The sequence below is a fragment of the Calypte anna genome, chromosome 2 (genome assembly GCF_003957555.1).
Source record: "Calypte anna isolate BGI_N300 chromosome 2, bCalAnn1_v1.p, whole genome shotgun sequence".
Classification (NCBI taxonomy): domain Eukaryota; kingdom Metazoa; phylum Chordata; class Aves; order Apodiformes; family Trochilidae; genus Calypte; species Calypte anna.
In genome coordinates this window covers 145,592,202-145,604,952 of record NC_044245.1, presented here as the reverse complement: position 1 = coordinate 145,604,952, position 12,751 = coordinate 145,592,202, and the positions used below count along the sequence as shown (strand labels likewise).

Below are 12,751 nucleotides of genomic sequence, written 5' to 3'. Positions count from 1 at the left end.
CTTGTTATATTGATAATCACCTTTGCAATTTTTGTTAAAATTTTGCCTGAAACTTTTCACTGAAAAATTATTTTCAGGGAAAATATTTAATTTTAATATGAATGCACCAATAAATTGCAAGTATTTTTATTTCTATTTAATGCTTAATTTAATCTTTGTATTTAAGCCTTTAACATTTTCACTGTCCCATGTGTTAATTTCCATGACTGTCATTGGGGTGATGGGGGACTTCAGTCTGAGGTCCTCTACATCACTGTCCTCTGCTCTTAACCTAGTTGACCAACAGTGTCACTACCTTGAAGTGTCACACCTATGCACAATTGGACAAATCCTGAAACAACTGGATATTCAGAAAACTCTTGTGTCTTCTGGGCATAAGACCATTCTCTGGAGTCTTTCTTTGGGAAGAATGTATCTAATTCCATGATGGTTTATACTGGAAATGCTTTATGCCGTTGCGTTATCAAGGCCAGACATCTTGGCATCAGGTGACAAACAATCTGTAGTAAATAATTTATTAGTAACTGATCAGTGTCCTTCTTTTTATTAGGGATGAAAACATGTTTGGTTTCCTGTAAAATAATAATGGCATTTCTGGCTGTATTCTGGCTGTCTTCACACTGTGTTTACATCTGGACTTTAAACCTTATCTCAGAGTTCCTTAGGTGTCTGTGATTTCTCTATGGAGTTTTTGAGTAGTCAACAACAACACAGAAAGGTTAAAATAAGATAAAAACCTTGCTTCTTCATGTCATTACATCAAGTCCATCTTGCATAAGAAATAGTAAAGGGTGGAAATACCTTGTCATGAAGTCACCACTATTGAGGTATCTTCCAGTGATTTTGTTATCCAAGGTTGTGTTTTAGGGAGTAGTTGTAGTCAGAACAATTAAGTGAAGCCAGGGTCTGCCCAGCATCCTGTCTTAGAAGCCAAATATCTCCAACTCTAGAGGGAGTTTTGACTACATGGTCATTGAAGCTGGTACTTTAGACACCCATGTATGGTGTCTCCAGCTTTAGGTGACCTGATCTGGAGCACCAACTAAGCCACTGAAAGAAATATTCCTAATCAAAGTATTTAGGATTAGTGGAGATACTTCTGAGCATGAGACACATGATGAGGGAAGGCAGAAATTATCATGGTATGGCAGTCAGTAGCCATCTGGATATTTCAGGAAAGAAATGAAGCCTGTAAAGGGTCCACACTGGAGCAGGGTATGTGGGAGGAGGGCAGAATGTGGAAGCCAGAGACTTGTAGGATGTTATTCTGAGGAATAAATCTAATGGAGTGGACCAATAGGAAAATGTTAATATCTGCTTACTGGGGAGTGTGGCAATATAGCTTTGCTGTTATTTGGAAATTATTAGACTATGTAGGTAGTCCAAGTAGGGTATTTTTGTCAGTTAAAAAACCTTATTGCATATAAATGTAATGAAAAAACAAAGAGTCTTAAGCCATAATTCTTGTACTTGCTCTGAAGGAAATCAGGAGTAATAGCATTAATTAAGAATGCCAATTGTACTGCAAGGACAGCTTAGGGGAGAGAAAGATCTGACAGTTTAGATTTTGTTGCTGTTATTTTTAATTAGATACGGTGTATATTTGCAAACTGAGATTCTTTTATTTTCTTTTCTGAAAACTAAAAAAAAAAAAAAAAAAAAAAAGTAAATGGAGAGCTTTCATGCCTAAATGCTTGCCTAAAATAGATACCTAAGTGTATCAAAAGTTGGGGTGAGATTGTATCCAAGGTAGAAAGGATGTGCCAGTTGGAGTAGGAAAGGTAACATGAACTTTCAGATGTGAAGGACCAGGACACAATTGCCTCTGGAGTGGTTTTTGTTTGGTTTTTTTTTTGCTTTTTTTGTTTGTTTTTGTTTTGTTTTGTTTTTCTCCCCATAAACCCCTTCATCTTTAACTGAGCAGAGACAGTTTTGCCTCGGGTTTATTCACTTTTAAACCCATAGTAAAGGTTTTATTGGTAAGTGTAACCTGCAGGAGCTGTTGCTTATGCTGCAGTTCATAGAAAGCTTCAGTGTTTTAACTCTTTGTTTCCACATCAGGTTATGGTCTTCTGAGTAATAATTCTGCCAAGGATCAAAAAGTCTCTATGTGTTGGAAACACCTTTACAGCTATAATGTAACCTTTGTTTTTTAATTTAGAGGCTTAGACAGAAGACAGTCTGAAAATAACTGCAAGCACCTGTGAGGGGAATTTATAAACAAATAGCTCAAAGGGTAGGAGGCAAAATGCAGAGAAAAAGAGAGATTGACACCAGCACAGAGTTACAGCAGATCTGCAAACAGGTGGAGGTGTCCTGAACTACAGGATATTGGATTATTCCTTATTTATGAATGTGGTAATGAGGGAGTAATGGGGTGAGTTTTGTCTCTGTTTAGACTGACCTCCTGTTTGCAAACTTTCTAAAATAACCTGCACCTTGTGTAGTTTAAACTGTTGAGACTGCTGATGTTTTCTTTTTGTCTTCCTTCATCTAACATAGTAATTGCCTATGCAATATATATTTAGAAAACTGCTGGTTTAGATGTGTGTAATGCTAACATTTTGATGAAATGGTAGCCTCAGTATGGAACAGCAGAATAAGAATCACAGTATAAATGGAATTTTCCTATGTTTGAGATCAACACTTGTTCTTTTTACACAGAGGTTTCCTCTTTCTTTGTTTTATATTAAATTTTTGTCACTCCTTGTCTGATCTCATTGCTTTTTATCATAGATATTTCCCCATGTCTCTTATCCCTACAAGAAGCAAAACAGCTTTTCACAATCTTTCTTCTTTAGTCACACATCAGGCCATTGTGTCTGCTCTGCCTGCTGTAATAATAGAAGGATCCTGATTAAAATCAGTATAAACTCACATCAGTTGAAACTAAAAAGCAGAAGAAAAGATTCCATCTTTCTGAGCATTCCTCTTCTCTTGAGCACAGAATTTTAGGTTCCATCAAGTGGTCACTTAGCTAACAGCCTTAATTTTTATTTTTTTCTCCCCAGGTATTACCAGATAAGAGCTGGACTGAAGATCCCATCAAGGATTCCCCACAGGCTGTTTGCTACCATTGCAGGACAGACAGGTAAGCAGTTCCCAGAGGGATGGGGATGAGGAGAGTGAGGATGGGGAACAGGAGAGCCTGGATTGGAAGCAAATGAGAATTTCCATAAACATCAGTGGCTCTTCATCTCCTTGTTCTGGTGTGTATTTGGGCTGAGTTGGGTTTGAGTTTTGGTTCTTATGGCTGTCAGCAAAGCAGAGAAAATTCTAACCTTATCTGCAGTCTTTTCTATGTGGCTTTTCTTGCTGGCAGTTGAAAAAGTTGGTTTGCTATTGGAGATTTCTAGATGAAAATTCAGTGTATAGTGGGCTGACCCTGGCTGGATGCCAGCACCCACCAACCCATTATATCACTTCCTTTCTCAGATAGATGGGGAGGAGAAAAGTTAACAAAAGGCTTGTGAGTTAAGGACAGAGAGAGATCACTCACCAGTAGCCATTATGAGCAAAATAGATTCTACTTGGGACAATTAATTTAATTAATCTAATTAATTAATTTGAAGGTTCTCTTTAAGTAAAAGACGATTTTTTTCAGTTTCAAAGTCTGGTTTAACTAACTAAGATACACTAAAACACAAATTTGTTAAACAAATTATAGTTGTATAAAATGCAGAGAGTTACACAAAAATATGAAGAAATCACCTGGAAAAGAAATTCCCCAAATCAAAACCTGACATTTCTTTGGGAAGTAAATGAATGTATGTAGTCCAGGTTTGAGAAATGTTTACTGTGAGAAATTTCCAAGGAAGAAATAAAAATAATAATTATCATATTTCAGTTTACTTCACCTTTGTGATATCCAAAATCCCCTGGAGTTCCTTTGCTCTCTGGAAGTGCCCTCAAATCACAGTGGTTTCTTGAACTAATTAAAAACTCTTAATATGAAGATAGCTAGAATTTTACTTTTTAGGAGCAAACCCCCCTCAACAACAAATAATAAAAAGCCCAATCTACTCCTATTCTGCACTGAATCAGGGATGGCTGTGTTATTTAAAGAAGAAACTCCACTATTTTCTGTACTTCCTTATAATTCAGGTATTTGTTTTCTTCTGCCTGATACATCATCAGTGCCCCATTTTCTTTCACCTCTGCTAGAAACAATTGAATTAAAATCATGGGTCTGAGAGGGGCAAGGCAGGCAGTGTGGTTACAGGATTAACAGCTGACTCTCAAAGTGCTAATGCAATCCAGACTGGACTCTAATAGCTTCATAGAACTGACATCAAAACAGGGGGTACTTAAGCTGTTAAGGCTTTAAACAGTTTTGCCTTGGCTATCTTTGCAGTTGCTTGCTAATTGATTTTATGAGCCTGCAAGAGAGCATCATTTAATGGGACTGAACTTAAAGGCCAGCAGGCCACAATGTTCTTTTTCTTCCCATTCCACTGATCTCACTCAGTATGGGGATAGCTGGGACAGGACTAATTAAATTGCTGTGCATGTTTCAGTAAGACACTTCTACTGACGTAGTATTACAACAAAAAAGGGTACTAATAGTGAATAATTCCTCTCTCACCAACAAGAAATAATAAAAAATAGGTGACATCTATGAGTTTTGTTTAAAGGAAATACTTTTAATCTTTTCCTTCTCAAGTTTGTAGGATTTATGAGATCTGAGAATATATTTTGAAAACTATTATGTAAGTGTATAAAGTAAAATGTATGGATATATGGAGCAACAAAACATAAAAAGTGCAAATATATAAAATAAAGAAGTAATACTTCTGCTCCATGTGACCTTTTATTTTAAGTTTTGTTGCAGTCCAAAAAGTTTTGCAGGATTTATAATAAAACCATGGGAACTGGCAGTGTTAGTGGTGTTTGCTTCCCACTAAATGTTTCCAGCAACAGTGGCAAAAAAAATAAAAAAAATAAAAAATGGAGAAGGATCAGTGAGGAATCTGAAACCTGTATTGGCAAAACTGACAGGTTGTACAGGAGGCCTTGATAATCTACTGCATGGTCCACATGCTGGCTGCATTCTGCCTACAGTGTGGGAAGATGGCTATGTGCCCCAGCTGAAGCAAATGGGAGCTGTGCTGGAGCCCAGTGGACCCAGTGGTTTGGTCACTTATGTCCCCAATGCTGCACATTAGGTTGTATTGAATACAGCTCTATGAATGTAAATATATGTAGCCTATATATGTATAGGTTATGCACATATGAATTTGTATTCATAGAAATATATTCAATTGATTCATATTCCTAAGCATTTCTGACAAGGTGGCTTTCCTTAAAGGCAAGAGAAGACCGGTGCCTGGTGACTTTTTTAGCAATGAAGTATGGAGAAGGAAAAAAGTTTTGTGCAGCACCTTTAGCTCCTCTCGTGCAGGTTTTTAGCTCTCACAACATTTATCCTTCTCTCTTTGAACAGATATTATGACTGATGCAGCTTGCTCTTGGCTTATAAAGAGCAAGTTATGGGCTCTGCTTGTCCTTCTCCAGCTCATAAGTGCCCACACTTCATTGGTGTCAGCACCAGTTCTGCAGGGCTGAGCTAATGCAGTTGTATCTTAAAGTTAAGTTGTAGAAATTCCTTTCTAAACGGGTGTGTGGGGATTTTGCCTCTGGTGCTCTTTAGCAGTATGACTTCTTAGAGCTACCATGTGATGGTGTCCACCTGGAGCATACAGTGGGCTGGATCTGCATGACAGTCATGAACAGGTAAATAATTGGGGAAAGTGAATATTCCATCACATAGTAAAACATTTATATAATTAGTTCCTTGGCTGAGTTTTTTATCATCCACCAAGTGCCTTCCACAAGTTTTTAGGCTCTTGTAAAAATTTTGTGAATTACATCGTTGAAGATGCAAGCTAAGCTCAGGGAAAATATAAATTTTAATTTCCTCTGCAGTGTCGCTGTAGTGTGAACATCGTCTGAACTCATTACTTTTTTTGAGGGAAATAATTTTCATCAGTAAAAGCTGCAGTCAAGTTTTCTTGTAAGTTCTGGTTTTAGACCATGGATAGATTCTTGCCTACCAGCTTTCCTATTTACTTTACAAAAAATTGCTTAGGATTTTGGTTTGCATCTTGATTTTTGTTTCTCTCATCCAGAAGCACATTATCAATTTTCAAAACTTTTCAAATAGACAAATGTTTTCGAGATGTGTCTTGAAAATCTAATTGCAAGTAATAGAAAATATTTAAGAAAAAGTATTCCCTGCCAGTCTAAACTACATTAGATTGTAGTAGTGTTCCACCTAATTTTAGTCAGTTAAACTAAGTTGTAGACTAGGACTACAGAAAGCCAGAGACAGCCAAGGAATGCAGTTCTTTCTTCATCTGTCTCATATAAAGTAGGGGAAATAAGATGCAGACAAGTCAAGAAAAGGTAGCTGTGACTGCTGTTACACATTAGCTTCCCTAGTTGTTGATGTAGAGATATTTCCTCTACACAAAGTTTAATATTTTTTCATAAAATGGAGTATCTGATACTAGGAGACAAGAATACATGATGTGCAAAAAGTAAAGCAGGAGAGAGTATCAAAAAATGAAGAACATTGCTGTAACCTAGGTCTGGATTGTACTATACAAGTTCATGATCACCTCCACTGAATGCCCTTTCCTATACATTCAGTGTTGATCCATGACTACACTGGACCTCAGACCTAATTTAAAAATTTATTTATGCTTCTGATATGCACCCTAAGGAACTGCTTGTGCTTGTTTTCAACAATTTGTGATCCTGAACTCTTCATTAGCATTTGGATATGTCAAAGAAGTTCCTGGTGAAGGAATTCTACTTTGATTAGTTAAGTAAAACCTTTTCTAGTAAATGGCTTCTTAATGCAGTCAAAACAAGCATTTGCAGTTAGCTGCTCATTAGAGCAAGAAGAAACAGCAACAAGGCTTGTGGAACAAGTACAAAATTGCAGTCATTAGTTTCAATAACTTTTTGAAAGGTAATTTCTGCCTCCATTAAGTGAAGATAAGGTGACTGCTTTTGAAGGATGAGAAGGGGGGGGGAAATTCATGATTTAGCTAACGCATGATTTTGTTTTCAAAACTTATTAAAATAATCTGCAAATAAGTACAAATTTTATATATAAAATAAAACATACCTGACAAATACAAATTTTATCAAGAAGGAACCTTACTGTGAGAGAAATTATTTTGGAGATGTGTTGTCTTAGGAAACCTCGTTAGTTATGAGATTGTGAAAGGTGGTCAAAACTGGAATTCATAAAAGAGATTTTCAGGATTAAAGAATTTTTAATCCTAAAGCTGAGAAGAACTAATTTCATTATTTCAAAAGAAGAAAGAGAGAAAAAAGATGAAAAGGAGTATACCAAAGCTATCTCTGACTGATGTGATACTTCTTGTCAGACCTCTTCCAGTTGAGGTCTTTCATATAAGGCTCAAAGGATGGAAACTGAACAGATGTATTTGTGGCTTGGAGACCCTAAACTATGCAGGATTTCCTCCAGAAGCTTGGGCAGGTGCCAGTTGGTCACAGTTTGGAGGTGCTGGACAGTATCCCAGTCCAAAATGGGGACTTAGTCAATGGAGAAAGCAAGAACTAGAAAGAACCTGAAAGCACCAACATGCCACAAGTCTCTTCCCCTAGTCAGTGATTCTGAGACACAAAACTTCATCATCATCTGAAGACGGGGCAGAAACAGAATCCAGTTGTTTAGGTGTAGAGAGCCAACACATTTTCTGCTGCTTGAGGCCAAGAATGAACTTCAGCTCTGTGGTTAAACAGGCCGTACACCTCTTCAGAGCTACCCCTCTGGTGTGACTGGACTTTCACAGAGATCTCTTCCATGTTTACTTTTATATCTTATTCCCCCACCCAGTGATCCTTGCTGCCTTCAGTTCAATGTTAGCTTCAGTCTTGCAAGTTGTTTAACATCCACTACTGCTTTAAACATTAAATAGTCACTAATTCAATACGTAGATTGCATCCAACTATTTTCTCTTCCTTTGATGAAAAACTATGTGGTGTCCTTTCAGGGAATGTTCTTATATGAAATAATATTTGGAATAAATATATGGAGTGTCGGCTACAAAGTTGGGTGATATAGCAAATTAATATTTGCTCATCTGAGTTTCCTAAGCACAGAATTATTTTCAGATGTGAATTCTCTAGCTTAACAAGGCCCTTGGGGAAGTGTCAATAAGTTTAGAAACAGAAATAAGCATTAGAAAAAAGCATAGATTCTATTTAACAAAACATTAAGTATTTAAGAAAGTAAAGACAAAAGTTTTTGCTCATCTTAAGTGAGCCACCTATTCTATCATCTCACATTTCAGCAAACATGTGAAATGAACCTTGGTTTAGAGCAATGCAGAAATAAGACACTGCATTTATGTTAGCAACTTTCATACAAGGAAATTAATAGGACATCTTGCTTTTTATCTTCACTGAATCTATGGGTAGAGAGGTAGTTTTATGTAATTCTTTCCATGAATCTAATCAAAATGTCAAAAGGCAAGGTTAGAATAAAGGATTCATCTCAGAAATCTGCAGCTCTAATCAAAAGTCATGCTGAGGGAGAAAACATTCTGAACTTCTTTTATCAAGCAATTTAAAAATAATGGTGTCTCCTTTAGAAGCTATTTATCCTAAATAGAACATTTTCGTTTATTCCAAATATAAATGTGCTAAACATATTTCAAAACTCTTCAAACATTTAAATAGGAAAATGATGAGGCATTGAAAGAGTTTGTGCCTGAAAAATGTTGTCTTTGCATTTTCAAAGTAGGTTTAGTTTAGGTCAGCTGTAAAAATAGAGGGTCTGCATGAGTATTCCTTTGCCAATGAAAGTGTATTTTTAAGCCTCAGCAGTTGAGGTTTCAAGCCTTCTGAAAATCTGGTATACAACTTGATGTATGGAGAGAAACACAGCATGTTAAGTCCTGGTTTTGCCTTTAGTCACTCAGGTCTTTTTTTTTTTTTATCTTCAGCCATGGAACACTAAGGTTTCAGTAGAAAGTACTTCTGAAACAAGAAGTCAGAGTTCATACAACAAAATATGAAAAACTTGGCAATTAACTGATACAAACTAGAATATAGTAATATTTTATTTATCAGAGAAAAAAAAAAAACATACTAAATGTACCCAGAATTCCATGCAGGAGACAACCCCATTTTACCAGCAAATGTCTTTTAAATCTTGTCATGAGAGTCAAAATCAGTTCCTGGGAGCTATAAATTCCTGTGAGCTCCAAGTATCTGAAAGGACAGTACAACAGAATTACTTCTAGAATTGCATAACTGGTATTTTGTCTTTCTGTAGACATAAAGTTAAAATTGAGAGTTTTTCCCACATCTCTTGAATTCATTGGGAACTTGGGGCAGTATCATGTGTAAGTGACAGCTATATTAACCCAGTATTCCCTCTAGGTAAGATGTGTCAGAGGGAATACAACAGACTGACAAATATTAGAAAATTCAGCAGAAGATGCTGTTGTGCTAGATTTATGTTAGCTAAGAAATAGTCATGCATTTCATTTGAATGTTTTCATAGAAACAGATAATTGTTTTGGTTGGAAAAGACCTTTAAGATAATCAAAACCAACCTTTAACCTAACACTGCATGTCCCTAAGCACCACATGTAAATGCCTTTCAAATGCCTCCAGGGGTGGTGACTCAACCAGTTCCCTGGGCAGCCTGTGAGTGCCTGACAGCCCTTTTGGTGAAGAATTTATTCCTAATATCCAATCTAAGCCACCTCTGGCACAACTTGAGGACATTTCCTCTTGTTCTATTGCTTCTTACTTGGAATACCCATCTCACTCCAACCTCCTTTCAGTTAGTGGTGATAAGCCTCCTTTTCTCCATCCTGATAAACCCCATTTCCCTCAGCCACTCCTCACATGATTTCTTCTTTAGAATCTTCAACAGTTCTGTTGCTTTTCTTTAGACCCCCTCGAGCACCTCAATGTCTCTCCTGTAGTGTTTGAGACCACAAAACTGAACACAGGATTTGGGGGGTGCCTGGAGCTGTGCCAAGTCCAAGGGAGACAGTTCCTTCTGTAGTCCTTCTGGCCACACTATTGCTGATACAAGCCAGGATGCTGTTGGCCACCATGGCCACCTGGACACACTGCTGGCTCACGTTCAGCTGGCTGTTGACCAATATCTCCAAGTCCCTTTCCTCTGGGCAGCCTTCCAGCCACTTTTTCCCAACCCTTTGTCATTGCATAGTGTTTTTGTGATTCAGATTCAGGACCGAGCCCTTGGTCTTATTGAGTCTCATACAAAGGGACTTGTCCCATCAATCCAGCCTGTCCAGATTCTCTGTGGAGCCTTGCTACTCTCAAGCAGTTCAACACTCACACCCAGTTGATGTTCTCTGCTGTTTTATGCTATCATCTTTCTGTTTCTCTCTCAGTTCATCTCCTAAAACAGGGGACATAGATATTTTTGTTGAAGGCTACGAATAACCAAGGGAGAGTCTTCCATTTATCCAAAATGAAGAAGGGAGAGAGATGGATTATACGAAGGAGCACAAAGTGTGGCTGGGTGTCTGTAGTCCTGTGTTAGAGGGATTCCCCAGTAAGAAGCTTGTTTAGCATGGTTACATTTTTGGCCACCTCAGTCTCTTCTTAAATTTTACCTTCAGATTTATCAGGTAATTCTGGGTTGAAGATTTTGCTGCCCAGCCAGTGATTAATATAAAATCTCATCAGGCATCTGAGCTGAAAGGCTTTGAAGTTAGTATGTTCTAAATGTTTACAGTTTCAGGAAGGTGCAACTGTATTTTTTAGGGGGGCCACAAGTATTTCTAAGCCTTCCTTTAAAAATACTTACTGGGGGGTGGATTATATCCCAGGTTCTTGGGAAAAATTACAGCCTACAGCTAGCTTGGCAAAAAATTACAGACACGCCACAGGGAGTTCTGTCTTCGGTGACTATGGGACAGAGAAGATCATAAAAATACCTAGTATTTAAATATCCTGTGATCTATAAATGACAGTTGCTATACCAGAAGGTAGATATTCGTAAGTTAAAAAATATGTTTCTGCTCTTAACAGTAACAGGTTATAGTGATACTTCACCGGGGTGAGTAACTTACTTGATTTATATTCCTTGTAATGATCTGTTAGACTGTATTCAAAGGGCAGGCAATAAACCATCTGTAACCTGAGTTATGGTTTTAAGATGTCCTAGAAAGAAGTCCTAGAAACCTCTGATTAAGGGTAAAAATCAGCTTTTCTAACTACTGATATTTATGCTGTGAGTGTCTCAATCTAAGCCAATCAGCTATTCTCACTGTATAGTCAGAGGAGAGAAACAGGTAATTTGAGGGAGTAATTTAACATATCTATTTTAAGATGAGTTGAATCATACCTATTTCTGCCCTTTTACTATAAAAGAAGTTGCAGGAACTTCTGCAGAGAGACATTTCCATTGTGTTTATGAAAGACCTGGCACAAAAGGGCTATGATTGAAGTTTACGCCTTCGTGTATGCATGCTAATTAGGCAGGTTATAATCAAAAGTAGGGAAGGTGACTCAGTCAACTGAGAGAGCAAATGGAACTCTCACCTTCCCCCATAAATAATCAAAGTTGATAGTTTTGATTTAGGATTTTACATAATGCTACCAAATAGCTTCTCAGGGTTAAAAATAAAAAGAAGGAGGAGAGTCCAGTTTGAGAACAACTTTCTTATTTTTTTTTCTTTTTATTTGGACTTCATTCTGCCACGAGCAGGAAAAAGAGCTATGTGATGTAAAAAATGAATTCACATTTTCTTTATGGAATGGCCCAGTCACTTAGGAATTGAAAAATGGAATTGGGAAAGTGTTGTAGTTTATTTATATTTTGCAAGACTAAAACTATGATTAACTTTTTACCATAAATTTAATAGATGAAGAAGAATATACTGCAAAATAGCAGTCTTGAATTTTAATGAACCAGGAATTGAATTTGAGGCTCAGCAAAGTGTTCTGTATTATTAACAGTTCTCTAAGATATTACCCCATGCTCAGTAGCTCTGAAGCTTAACATTATGTGTTTGATGCGACCATAAAAGAAAAAGAATGAGAGAATGAGAGAGAGAATTTTCTGTCCATTTAAGTACAAATGTGGGCCTTTCAAAAGTATTTGCTTAGTTTACTATTCCAGCCAAAGAATGCTGGTTGCTTTAATTTCCCGTTGATAACACTGACAGGGGCTGCTTTGAAAAATCTTGTGGTCTACAGATTAAAACAGGGAACATAAGCAGGAGGAAAAACTGTGTCCTTGTGTCTGTCTTATTTGTGAAATAATGATTTGGTTCTAAGATCCAATATATATATATATATATATATATATGTATATAACTTCGCAAGTTTCCAGATGTGCAAGATAAACAACAGGAATTCAGATAGCTAGAGAAATACACCCTCTAACAGATGTTTTAAAACCTTCCATCTACATAAAAAATATGTCCCAGGTAAGATAATGGTGTCACAATGAGAAGGAAAAATTCTGGGGGATTTGTCAAGGGATTCTTTTATGGCCACAAAGGACCATTTATATATCTACGCTGATACCCTCTGAACCTAAGCCAATGTTTTGTGCACAAAGCACATCTCTGGTGTTTGAAGTCTGGCATATGTGTTGTAGAAGGATGTTCAATGTTAATTTCTAATAGAGAGGGATGTTTTGGGGGGCATTTTTTTGGGGTTTGGTTTGTTGGGTTTGGGGTTTTTTTTCAGTTTCCACTTGAGAGACAGGAGCTCT

At 37.1% G+C, this 12,751-nt stretch overlaps 1 protein-coding gene across 1 annotated transcript in view; it reads left to right on the top strand.

Annotated features, from left to right (window-relative positions):
- Window positions 1–12,751, top strand: part of FAM135B (family with sequence similarity 135 member B) — a 120,129-nt gene that overhangs the window by 22,484 nt on the left and 84,894 nt on the right. The window contains exon 2 of the mRNA XM_008505306.2: window positions 3,012–3,091. Coding sequence (XP_008503528.2) covers window positions 3,012–3,091 — 80 coding nt within the window. The remainder of the gene's footprint in view (window positions 1–3,011; window positions 3,092–12,751) is intronic.